This window comes from Vanellus vanellus (assembly GCF_965231255.1).
Source record: "Vanellus vanellus genome assembly, chromosome: Z".
NCBI classification, from domain to species: Eukaryota; Metazoa; Chordata; class Aves; order Charadriiformes; family Charadriidae; genus Vanellus; species Vanellus vanellus.
Window position 1 is genome coordinate 1,645,228 of NC_138908.1, and position 12,365 is coordinate 1,657,592.

At 41.9% G+C, this 12,365-nt stretch overlaps 1 protein-coding gene across 1 annotated transcript in view; it reads left to right on the forward strand.

Annotated features, from left to right (window-relative positions):
- The window catches only part of MCTP1 (multiple C2 and transmembrane domain containing 1), a gene marked incomplete at its 3' end in the record, with an annotated part of 296,541 nt that overhangs the window by 253,864 nt on the left and 30,312 nt on the right, over positions 1–12,365 (forward strand). The window contains exon 17 of the mRNA XM_082497852.1: positions 2,876–2,929. Coding sequence (XP_082353978.1) covers positions 2,876–2,929 — 54 coding nt within the window. The remainder of the gene's footprint in view (positions 1–2,875; positions 2,930–12,365) is intronic.

Genomic DNA, 12,365 nt, shown 5'->3' on the forward strand with positions numbered 1-12,365 from the left:
CTGCCCAGTAAACCAGGTCACTGCACCCATCCACATTAGAAATTTTAGAGTGGGGTTTTTTTGAAGAACTGGATCAGTCCAGTGATGTGGTTTACAGCTCAGCTCCCCAAACACTTGGAACAACCCAGGGCAGATGACAGTGAGTCACCAGGAGAGGAGAGGAACAAGGAGGTGATGCAGGTGCATGGGAAACTGAAAGTGCCTTTGCCTCCACAGAGAGGTCCATGAAGACAGGAGCTCTCAGACACCTCCAAATGGGATGCGTAACATGGCCTACCGAGCTGAGCAGGAGCTGGCAAGCATTTCAACAACACGCTCTCAACATTTCCCTCTCTCCGTGCTGAGAGGTGTGACCACCCCAAACTCTCTGGGCACTGTCTCTTTCTTTAAGAAATGGAGAAACGGGAAAGAAGAGAAACTGCTGAAGGAGGCTTCTTCACGGATAGTGGCTAGAGCCCAGCCTCAGTTCCTTCTTCAGCCTGAGGGGACTCACAGATAGATCTGCCTGGCTGGCATCAGGCTGGCAGAGGCTGCAGGAGATCCAGTCAGTCAGGCTCCTCCTGCTGAAATTGTTCTTCTGCGCAGGAAAGAATTCGAGAGTAATTGTTCCTTAATGGCTCAGGTCGTGCTTCTTCCTTGTGCTTTTGGACGTGCTCAGTCTTTACTGTTTCTTTGTGTTTCTATAGTCCTTCTTTTGATTCTAAGCTCCAGGACAGAGTATCCAGTGGTGAGAATTGGAGGCTCCTTCCCCTCCAAAGTCCCAGGCTTGTTGTTAGAGGTGTTTTGGGACTGAGTTGAAATAAGGATGAACAGCTGAAACTGCAAATGTTTTGAACTGTGCAGTTGACTTGCAGAGTGTTCTACTAGACGTGCATGTTAAATCAATCTGTGTGGTGTTTGCATTTTGCATGGGCCCATGTAACATGGTTAGCTGGGACCTTCTTGATGGTTGAGCTAACTCAGAGAAAGGCATCTGATACACACACTTTTCTCATTTTCAAGTTCTTCTTTTTTCTGAATCTGGCTGTTGGATAGTGTTAAAGTCCCTTTAGTTCCTAGACATGGATTTGGACTTGATGAGACTATCCTGGCACTGGTGAAGCCCCTCCTCGAGTACTGCGTCCAGTTTTGGGCCTGTCACTACAAGAGGGACATTGAGGTGTTGGAGCGTGTCCAGAGAAGGGCTACAAAGCTGGTGAGGGGTCTGGAGGACACATCTTATACGGAACGACTGAGGGAACTGGGGTTGTTTAGCCTGGAGAAGAGGAGGCTGAGGGGAGACCTTATCACCCTCTACAACTACCTGAAAGGAGGGTGTAGAGAGGTGGGGGCTGACCTCTTCTCCCTGGTGACAAGTGATAGGATGAGAGGAAATGGGTTTAAGTTATGTCAGGGGAGGTTTAGATTGGATATTAGGAAACACTTTTTCACGGAAAGGGTTATTAAACATTGGAATAGGCTGCCCAGGGAGGGGGTGGATTCACCACACCTGGAGGTGTTTAAAAAGAGGGTAGAGGTGGTACTTGGGGTCGTGGTTTAGAAGTGGTTTTGTCATGGTAGGTTAATGGTTGGGCTTGATGATCTTAAAGGTCCCTTCCAACCTCAGCAATTCTATGATTCTATGATCCTTGCAGATGTGTTTGTGAGGGTGATTATGAAGTTGTAATTTTAATGAGTGTCTTAAATGACGAGTACACTAAAACTGTTTGTAGCTTCACCTATATAACAAAGTACAGTATTGTTTTATTTGGTGGCAAGTCTGTAAAATAAGCCAAAGAATTAATGTTTCATATCAACGAGTTTTTCCTTCTCTTGTCCTTTTTATGCATGTTTTATAATACATAGTATACATTTTTTGCATCCGTTATATGACACTGGGCTAGGTGGATTTTTGCTGACCTTCATTATGGCTGTTCTTATACCCTAATAAGTACTTATGTATATATAATGATATAGAGAGCCACATTATTTTCTGGTTATAAGGAGGTACAACTTTATTTCAGTTCCGTCAACAGAGAATTGTCCCTGCAGGGTAGGCTGAAGACTTGATCACAGTGTTGTGAGAGAGGGATTTGTGAGTTTTAAGTCTGAATCTGCCACTGACCACCTTCGGAAAGTCATTTAATATATCTCTGTAAACTGGCTTTAATAGTGGTTCTTTTCATGCTCATGGTGTGATTAATAATTATTAATATTTGTAGAAGGAATTGAATGTAAGTGTATATTTCATAGTGTTAGACTGAAAAGACTGCTTAAATGGCAAAGTGCATAGATGCAGACATTTGGCAACTGCAGCTAGCAATGAGTGTGCAGAAAGTTAGATGCACAGATTGTATAAAATCACTATCAAGAAACACAGTGCTAATGCTGATAGAGCATATGGTATAGATCATTGTTGTAGATCATAAGGAGATAAGCTAGTATGAATTCATTCCCAGCTTTGTATTCTGCAAAAATCTCTTGGTGAATGCTGTAAATTCTGTTAAAAATGTTGCACGTTTCTGTAGGTAACAGTAAATTTGAAGCAAGAATCTGCACGTGCTGCATAGGCACCAGTGGAGCTGACAAAGGATTCCTTTAGTTAAAACAATCATACATGGAATTTTGAACTACCTTTTAAATACTTAAATTGTCAAGCAAGCATTTTGTACAGGAAGGGTTTTCAGTATGTAATTCCCTAATGTAGGTCAATTAAAGCTATAACACTTTCCTAAATTTGAATCTTTAGATCATGTGTTTTTTCCTGGTTGTGCGTTTTCCTTCTGTGCATTTATTTCAAATGTTAATAAAGTTTTCATCCACAAAAGGTTTAGAATTGACAGAACAAAACTCTTCCTTTTTAAATCATGACAACTACTACTGTTTCTGTCTGCAGGTAGTGGAGGACATGCTAGAGGACGAGGAAGAAGAGGATGACAGAGATGACAAGGTAATTATCTTTCCTAGCACTTGGGTATCTGGGGATGGGAGAATTTAGACATGACACTGTTTTTACAGACAGTTAAAAAAGGAGTTGAAGTGTTTTAGTCCAGAAAATTGGACAGAGCTGTTTATCATCCTAACAATGCTACAGTGTGTTGCTGGAAAGGATAGAGGACTATAAATCCTGCCTTTTTTTTTTTCTTTTTTTCTTTTTTTTTTTTTTTTCTTCTTCTTGGTCCAGAGCTGGGTCAAATATTTTTTCTGCCAGCAACAAAAATAATTCAGCCTGTCTGGAACTTGATAGCTCTTGTGAAGATAACTGCAGTGACAACTGTTTTTGAAGGACAAAAATTTGTCCTGTCTTGAGTATTACAAATAGGGCTGCACTTTAGGGGGAAAAAATGGTGTAAAAATAGCAACTCCATACTGGTTAAGGACAGGATATTGACATCTGTAATTTTCAGAGAATTACTTGGTAGAAGAATGGCTGAAATGTTTTGAGCTCGGTATGACATTTAAATAATCACAATTCTTGTAGCCATCCCCTTGACTGGGGGTTGGCGCGGTGGCCCGGCCAGCCGGGCAGCGGTGGCAGATCATCCAGCTGTTTGAGCTTGGAGGCTGCTGGTTGGGTTGAGCATTGCCACCACAGTAAATAACAGCTCGTTTCCACATCTTATTGAGCCGAGCTATGGGACTGCTTGGATGGGTTGTCCCCCGGGGGGGGAGAGGAGGAAAAACCAGAGAAAAAGAAGTTAGAATGACCTTGCACCACTGAAGCAACGGCTGGCGCTGGCGGGACGGCGGTGTGGTGCGATGAGGGCAGCGAGGACAGCCCCGTTGCTGCTGGTATTTTCGTACCAGGAAGGTGATATTCGTGGAAGAAAAGAAAAGGGGAAAAAATAGATACTTTTACAGGAACGCCGAATTAAAATACAGATGATTTTGACCTTCGCAGACGTTCTCCCACTTCTGTTGTAGTATAGCAATGAATTTTTTTTTTTTTTTTTTTTTTAGAGAGGAGAAAAACAGTGTATCTTAATTTATGCCCTTGACCTTTGTTTCTAGTTGAGATGTACAGTTATATACCACTGTAAGAATTCACATGCTGGCAGCAGCATTTGAAATGTCAGAAAATTCGCCATGATTAGTTAATCCCCTGAATGATTATTTTTCTGTTAGCTTACACCTAAGATCTGAGTGATGATAAAAAAAAGAGTATTTTCCTCATTGCATTGCAAGCTCAAACATTTTAGAATTGACAGAAAGTTATTATGTGAAATTCTTCTATACATCACTTAAATCGTTAGCTACATCATTTCAGAATCGGCAAACACTGTAGTAACAAAACCTTCTTTTACAAAACACGTATGTGATGGTTTTAACACTAAATGATGTGAGCATACACTTCTGGCAATAAAATATATGATTTATTGCAAAGGTCAGTCATGTAGCTGTGGAGAGCTTGTATTTTAACTCAACATGCTGGCTTCGAATCATCATTTCTCTTCTGATAAACACTGATCTGCCATCCATTTGAGGCCATTTTCTCCCATTTCTTCCTGCTTTATTATTAGCGCTGGTGCAGAAGTATCATCCCAGTAGTGCGCGTATTGCTGGATATTTTAATAACTGTGATTAGCTCGCAAAGAATAGTGCTTGACTGCTCGTAGTGTAAGCCAGCCTGTGTAGTTAGCACTTAGTGGTTTTTGGAAATTGCTAAACAAACTCCTTTAGAAGGGAAGACGAGGGCGGGGGTCAGCCCCCCACCCCCCAATTCTCCAGTGATTAGCAGATTCCGGGCAAAACATACCCAATTAGAAATATCACTCTAGGTTTCAGTGTTGTGATCTAATATTCATCTTTCTCAAATTGACACCAGAGTTCAAACATTTTTCTAGACCTAGTTACCGAGGTTGAATAAAAGTGAGTGCTGACATTACCGTGTGCATTCAGTGAGCCCTTTTATCGAATATTTAAGAGCTGTCTTTCTATACGGAAGGTGTTTAGGTTGATTTTTATAAATTCAAAGCTGTCTTCATTATTGCAAACGTTTTGAGTTCTCGTGATTGAATATGCTGTTTGAATGGAAAAGAAAATTACACTTCTTAAAATAAGCATGTATGGGCTACCGCGTACATTGGGTACTCTTCGCAGTGGGCGTTGTTTTGCACAGGGCTAAACTGTAAAACCTCGGCGCATAGTTGGGACTGAGTTGTTTGTCGTTAGAAGCTGGTAGGGTGTTTTTCCCTTTTTGGTGCACTAGGCGTACTCTGTTAACTACTCTTACGTCTTTTTGTCAAGATGGAAGGGTGCGGTTTTGTATTATTTTAGTTCGTATGTGTGTTTTCTCAACGCTGTGTGCAAAATGAAGTTTTGTGATAAAACGAATGCACGTTTTGTAACACCAGCTGGTGGTGGCCTCTGGCTTTTATTATTTCTCTATTTTTTTCAGACAGTATAATAGCAAAGTCAGGTAAATAGGTCTTCCTATGCGATAAAAGTAAAAAAGATTAATAAATGTGCCAAAGCCTCACTTTAATTGAAATGGAAGCATATGTTGCAAGTATGTAAAATATGTCCCAGATGTTTGACCACGGCCGGTGTCTTTGCTTTCCCTGATTACCACAAGGCAGCTATTAGTCCTGTAACCTTTGGACTTAACGGTAAATGGGGTATTACACGGCACAGAACCGGGGCACCTGTTTTCCATTCCGTAAAGACCCCTGGCAGGCTTTAGCTAAGCCTGTCCATGTGTTTTCACTTAGCAGACTGTTGGGCGATTATGAAAAGTGTCTTTCTTTAGAGCCAGCTTAGATATTAGTCACTTGCTCACAGCGAAAGGGCAACTCTACGGCTACTTGATGAGGTCCGTGTGGGCGAGCGCTGATGTAGGTTACGGGACGTGTGGTGGAGGGACATTGCTCGGCATCCCTAAATTGCGGTGTTGCAGAAGTAATAAACCGAGGATGATGAATGCCTAGGTGTGTGTAACTAGTTAAAGTAATGCATTTCATTAATAGTGGCACGTAATACTGAGGCGAGGTAGATTTGCGCTTACTGTATTGCTTAGTCTCATTCTAATATTCTGGATTTTAGTAACTTTTTTTTTGTCCTCTGCTGCAATTAAGGTAGACAGGACTGTCAGCTTAAGGTCATAAAATGTGTTTGTTTTTTTTACTGGGGAATATTAGCTTTCAATTTCAGGTGCGATATGACTAATAAACTAAACCAGCGAGTATATTTCTTGTTATATCAGCTACAAAGTGGTGCTTAGCTGTGGAACACCTTTCCTCTAATTTTGTTTCTTTGTCATAATATGTACTTAGGAACTGAAAAAGATGTTCTATTTGCTTTGGCTCAGGCATTTGTCCTTAGTTTAATGCTCATTTTTTCAAGAAGTAGCACTGGATTCTGTGTTCCTTATGTTCAGTACTGCTTGCTAAACCCATGCCAACCACAGATTTACAGTTTAATCTGATTTCTCTCTCTCCTCTTTTTTTTTTTTTTTTTGGCTCCCTTCCAAACACTGGCTTACACAGTATCCTGGCAAATAAGGGTCAGTTATATTACATGAAGTCAAGTTATCAACAAGCTATCAAAAGGATTTCTACACAGTTATGTTATAATAATGCAGCGGTCAATATGCATAATCTCTGTATGTAAGATTTCAGTTTGTCATTTAAGAAGTTCAGGTATGCTTTTCACACAGCTTTATTCTTTGAACAAGCTGCAGATAAGATTTCAGATAATCACAAAGAATTTCGGCTCAGCATTTTGTGGGAAGCCCTCAGCACGCCACGGGATCAGGCCAGTGAGCAATGCTACTATTGCAGATTCAAGTGCAGGGAGATGCTCGGCATGAGCGCTATTTTATTTCACATTTTTATTAACAGTAACAATATTTTATTAATACAAAATATTCAAATCATTTGCACCTTCGGCTACTCTCTCTCTAGGCCTCCGTTCTTTGAAAAATTCTTTGCGGTTCTCAGTCAGTTATGATGTTTCAAGATAACGAGAAGCTTTTATAAAGAAAGATAGTTGAGTAAAATTAAAATACGTTTTGAAGCTTTTAATCATCCCTGCTGAGAGGTACCAACTTTGTTTTCCAGCCAAGACAAGTTCGTAACCTGTCTCAGAAGCATGCCCTGCGCTTTTACCAAGAGTAGATCATGAGGAGGAGAGGTAGCTCCGATGTAGCTGATATTGTTATATTCTATAAAAGAGAAGATTGTGATCTATTGCAGTGGCAGCTATTTCCTATAAAATAAATGGTGGAAAAACAGAAAAGAAATAGGGAGCGAGTGGAGTAAAAAGAAAATTCCGTAATTAATAAATCCATAGCTTCACCTGTAGCTTGTTTCCACCATTAAATTCTCCATCAACATAGCACCTAAATACTCGCTGTAAATAAAAAACTAACAACGGCTTCCAGTGACAACTGTAGCTGCGTATGAAACTGCTGTCCCTTAAAAGCTTACCTGGACTATGTGGACTTAGGAAGCAAACCTACAACAGAGCAGTCTAGGGCACGTAGCTGCAGGTGACAAACTTCTCGGTGCAGTTCGATTTCCGCTCAGTTCAGTTATTCGTATAGAGGTGGTGATAAGAGGCATGTGGTTTTTATCAAAACCGTACACAGTAGGAGGGATGATGGTGTCGGCTGCTTCAACCCATCCACTGGAATATCAGCTGGTGATGGTTCTGATCAGCCCAAAGTCACCGCCGTGGAGTTACTTTTGCCGGGATGTACCTTGGACGGTGTGGAGCCGTTGCACCTGTGCTTCCACAGAGTTTTCACCCTGCCCTGTACTGGGGCATCAGATGGGCTTCATGATCAAAGTGCGCACCTGTGAAAACAAGTAATTTGGACAACCTTCTGACAGGTTTAGTTTTAGCGAGGTCAGGCTGCTTCTTCCCAGTGCAGTCCTGAAATACTATCAAAATTAGTGGAGTAAAATGAGTGAGATCAGAATCTGAGATTTATACCTGAAGTTTGGCACTTGAGGAGGTGTGCGTGTGTGAGATAGTCCCCGGGGGACCGTGGGTCTATAGACTGTTGAATGAATTACACTCATCCGTGTACGTGGTTTTTTTCACCTGTGACTAATATAGTGTGGGTAATGTTCTTCATTTATTAAGTAATCCAAGTATAATTCAATAAATTATTGAATCAAATGAAGAATATGTCTTAATTATGTTAGCTGTTTCAGAATGTGACATAATTTTGCCCTACATTTTTCCTCTACCCTTAATATTATTTCTTAATATACCTAAGCAGATTGACATTCTGTGAGACCAAGCGGAGTTTTGTTTTCACATAGCTCCTCAAAAAGTAACTTTATAAAATAGGGTGTAGTAAAAACGTCTCTATGGTCTTCTCTGTGACTCAGGGGAGAGAGATGATGAGTGTGGAAGGAAACGACCAAAAGCTTTTACTGCTGGGTTCCCTTTGAAACCTTCCTGCGTGTGCGGGTTTGTTTACTCCTTAGCTCCAAAGGCATCCATCTGTTACGTGGCTTCAAAGGCGGTGAGAATGGGCCGTTCCTCATTCTCTAACAAAATTCCTTAACATAATTTCACACAGAATCATGAAATCTGGGTTCTGTTTAAGCTGCTTCGATGAACCCCTTGTGGCTCTAAGCAAGCCGTGTAGTCACGGATACATGAGTATTTGCCAGCCACATGAATATTTCTTCAGGTTTATTCATAGCTCTCCATTTTAGCCTTCCAAAGAACAGCCCCAAACACCTGTTTTAGAGACGTGCCTTTTGAACTTACTTATTCTGCAGCAAAGTGTAGAGCCCATAATACAGAACAACTCTTCATCTAAGTCCCACCGTGAGCAGAGGCGGTAGAGGGTAAGACACAGCTTTGGAAGCCTGGTAGAAGAAATGAGATGGTGATGTGCCCGCATGAGGATGAGTGCTGCATGGACCCAGTCCCTGGTGGCAGACATGTGGCTAACACAGTGCACGTGAAGCAACCTGAACAACCTGATCTAGTGGAAGATGTCCCCGCTCATTGCAGGGGGGTTGGACGAGATTGCGTTTAAAGGTCCCTGCCAAACCAAACTATTCTGTGATTCCATGAATGAGAATGAAGGACCGGCAGAGATGATGCTGAGGGAGCTGATGGTGCCCAGCATCGTCGCTCTCTGTAAAGCAGATGGCGTGTCGTGGTCTGTGTTTTCTGAGCTGAGGTTTGATGCTGAGGCTCGCAGCGCGGCACAACTGAAAATCTGCCTTTTAAGCTGGGTGTGTGCCTTTCACTTCACTAAAATTCTGGTAAGAAAAATTACAATATCTCAACTCCAAAAATTTGCCAGGACAGTTGATCAGGCATTGCTGTGCTTTATGGAGCAAGATACACGAATAAGGGAAAATAAACTGCAGGTTTTTGCAAACAATATGCATATATATTGCGTGCATCTTGAAGTATCAGTAGAAGATTTTGTATTGTTTACTTAATGTTGATGTGTGAATCAGTGATGAAGTTGCCTGGACATCCGGGCAAAATATAATCCTGATGAAATGAAAGAGGTACTCCTGCCCCAAAGAATTTTAAGTGCAGAGCTCCTCCTGGGGGAGCGTGGTAAGGAATTTCAAAGTTGGCGTAGGGCAGCAGCATCCACACGGCGTGGTAGAGAGTGGAGTCTGCCACTACTCCATTTTCATCGTCTGGCAGATAAAGAGATAAATTTGTCATAAATAAAGCTTGTGGACAAATAATGCACATAACTAGCTTCATTCTGCTTCCTTTTCATTTCGTAGATATGAATTTTATGCACTTACGGATAGCTACTGGAAAAACTCCAAAGGTGTGGCAGTTTACTAGGGCAGTTTGTCCTCTAAATGAATTACTGTGATTGCCTGCTTCACAAAGCTTTAAATACACTTCCATTCAGAAAGGGCAGCTGGTTCCACCCATTCCAGCAGAAGTTCATGGACACACAGCTGCTAACGCCGATAGCTGTAGATGCCTTGAGACTTTCCAATGGGAGTTTTGGTACCAGACATCTTCCCCTCCCCTGCCCTGGAGGATATCTGTCTTTTGGGGAAGAAAAAGTGTATGGGAATACTGATAGACTGGATGACTTCACCTCTGCCAAAAAAAGCTTCTCCCCAGTCCTCCATCCTGCACTCTCTCTTCCCACTTTCTGTTGGAATAGAGGTTAAAGGAGCCCTTTGCTGCTTTGTTTTTGTAGTGTCTTGGGTTTGGTGTTTATTGGCATCAGCTGTGCACCACATATGAGATGTGCTTATCTTCCAGTACTCACAATCCAGTCTGGAAGAGGGTTCTTTAATCACGGGAACTTTCCATTAAAACAATTCTGTAGATTTTAAAGTGCAAGTGCGGGGAAGAATATTGGTTTTCAGTATGGAAAAAGTGTATATTTTTGTTGATATCTACCCTCCTGCTAACAGAGACTTCAACATAACCAGAGAGACAGGTGACTGCTATGTGAAGGATGAGGCTTCCCTAATTCCTGTGAAACCGTACCCCTGTTTGGACAGTCTGTGTGGCTTGGTGGGAGGTCTGGCCGGGGGGAAGAGGCAGCGGTCTGCCAACCTCCGGTAGACATTTGCTGAGGCCAAGTAGCTGGTTTGTGAATTCCTGCCTGTATCCTCACGGAGCATCCTTCGAGCGGGACCTGCCGCAGCTGCTCCTGCCTGGCGTGGGGAGAGGTCAAGCACTGCAACCAAGTGCTGGAGCGGGTAAATGGATTTTCTGTGGATTTACTGACTTTTCTGTTGAGCCGCACGGCGAGGGTACAGATCCCCACCCAAGAGCCTTGTGGGAGCAGCTCTGAGTCAAGGAGCGTACGGGAGCAAGAGCTGGAGCAGGCAGAGAGATGCAGACATAAAGAAAGAAACCCCTAAAGACAACTGATGGAGCCGCACGTTGGGCAGGCAGGGGTGTGGGGAAGGATGCCGAGCGCTATGTCAGGAGGAGGCAAGGAGGCAGGGAGAGGCCACGACGCCCCGGGCGGAGGTGGGCTGGGGGACCAGGCCTGGATGGAGCATCCATGGAGGGAAGGGCAGGGCTTACCTTAATTCTCACCTGCGTTAATTTTGGGGCGATTGGCTTCGCCAGCTCAGTAGTGCTTTGAATGTAGTCTTCGGTGTACAATTTAGATATAGACTCGAAAATTAGAATTTATGGCATATGGAAAAGCAATAAATGGTTGTTTTAGCACTCTTGCTCAGTATTAAATGTGACTTAAGGACTGGGGTGGTATCTGTGTTATCTGCGTGATCAGCAAATGCGTGTTTGACTGGTTTGGGAGCAGATGAGGTAATGCGATAGGTTAGCATACAGCTGTAGCAGCCTGATAATGCAGTGTTTTTATTGATTGTCTAACTGAGTAACTACACTGGGTATTAGGTTTGCTTGTCACAGTGCTTAGTGCCTGGGGTAGTTGAGCGAGTTACTTTTCCACTGGGTTGACCCCAAAGTCCCAGAGTCTTTCAATCAAACTCCTCGGATTTCATACACTGGCAATTCCTTTCCTTTTCTAATGGGCTGTATTAAAGAAAATGTGTCACCTTTTGCACCATGTAATACTAAATCAGATCAGAATTCATGCACAATTATGTTAGTGGAAATCTAATATTACAGACCTGCTTATCTCGAGATAGCACATGGAAAAATAAACTTGCACAACTGACAGATTTACTTGATTCTACAGATAAGTTATTTGTAAGTAATTGAGCTGAGGAATGTATACAGATTATTTTCATACGTCTCAAAAAATGTAGAAGAAAAATGGCTAATAAATATTTAAGTATTGTTTCTTCTTTCTCTTTCTCCTATTTCCTTTCCCTGTTTATCTTTTCTCGGCCTGCTCGAGTGCTAAGGTGACACAGTCCAGGATGGGAAAAACAGATTTTATGTTAGCAAACTGTTTTTGTTCTGAAGGCTAACAAGTTTAGAAAAACAAAATGGACACCACTCATTTATGTAATGTCACAGATATCTAACGGCATCTAGGTAACACAGAGCTCAGAGAAAAAAGCATTCTGTCGAAAAAGTATTGCTTTCTGTTTTTCTTTAACAGTGTGAAAAAGTCAGAGCACCGTTGCTAATCTGAAGCTTTCTTGCAATCAGAAATAGTAATTTAAGATCATTGCTCAGCAGATGTGCTTTTTAGTATTTTACACGAAAGAATGGTGCAATTCCTCCTACCTTCAGCATCCACGGCAGTCTGTTGTTATCCCTTTAGTCTGTGGTATTAGTTATAATTTAACACGAAATATGGAAAAGGCCTTTAATTACTGCTTGATTAAAATTTTAAATACCAATAGAGAAAGAGTAGACAGAAATCCTTTGGAATACCTTCTCTGCTGCTGAGTAGGAGGGTAATTTGTAGTTGGATTATTTTTATTTATTTTTTTTTAATTTGGGGGGAATTTGAAATTTGTGCGTAAGTTTACGTG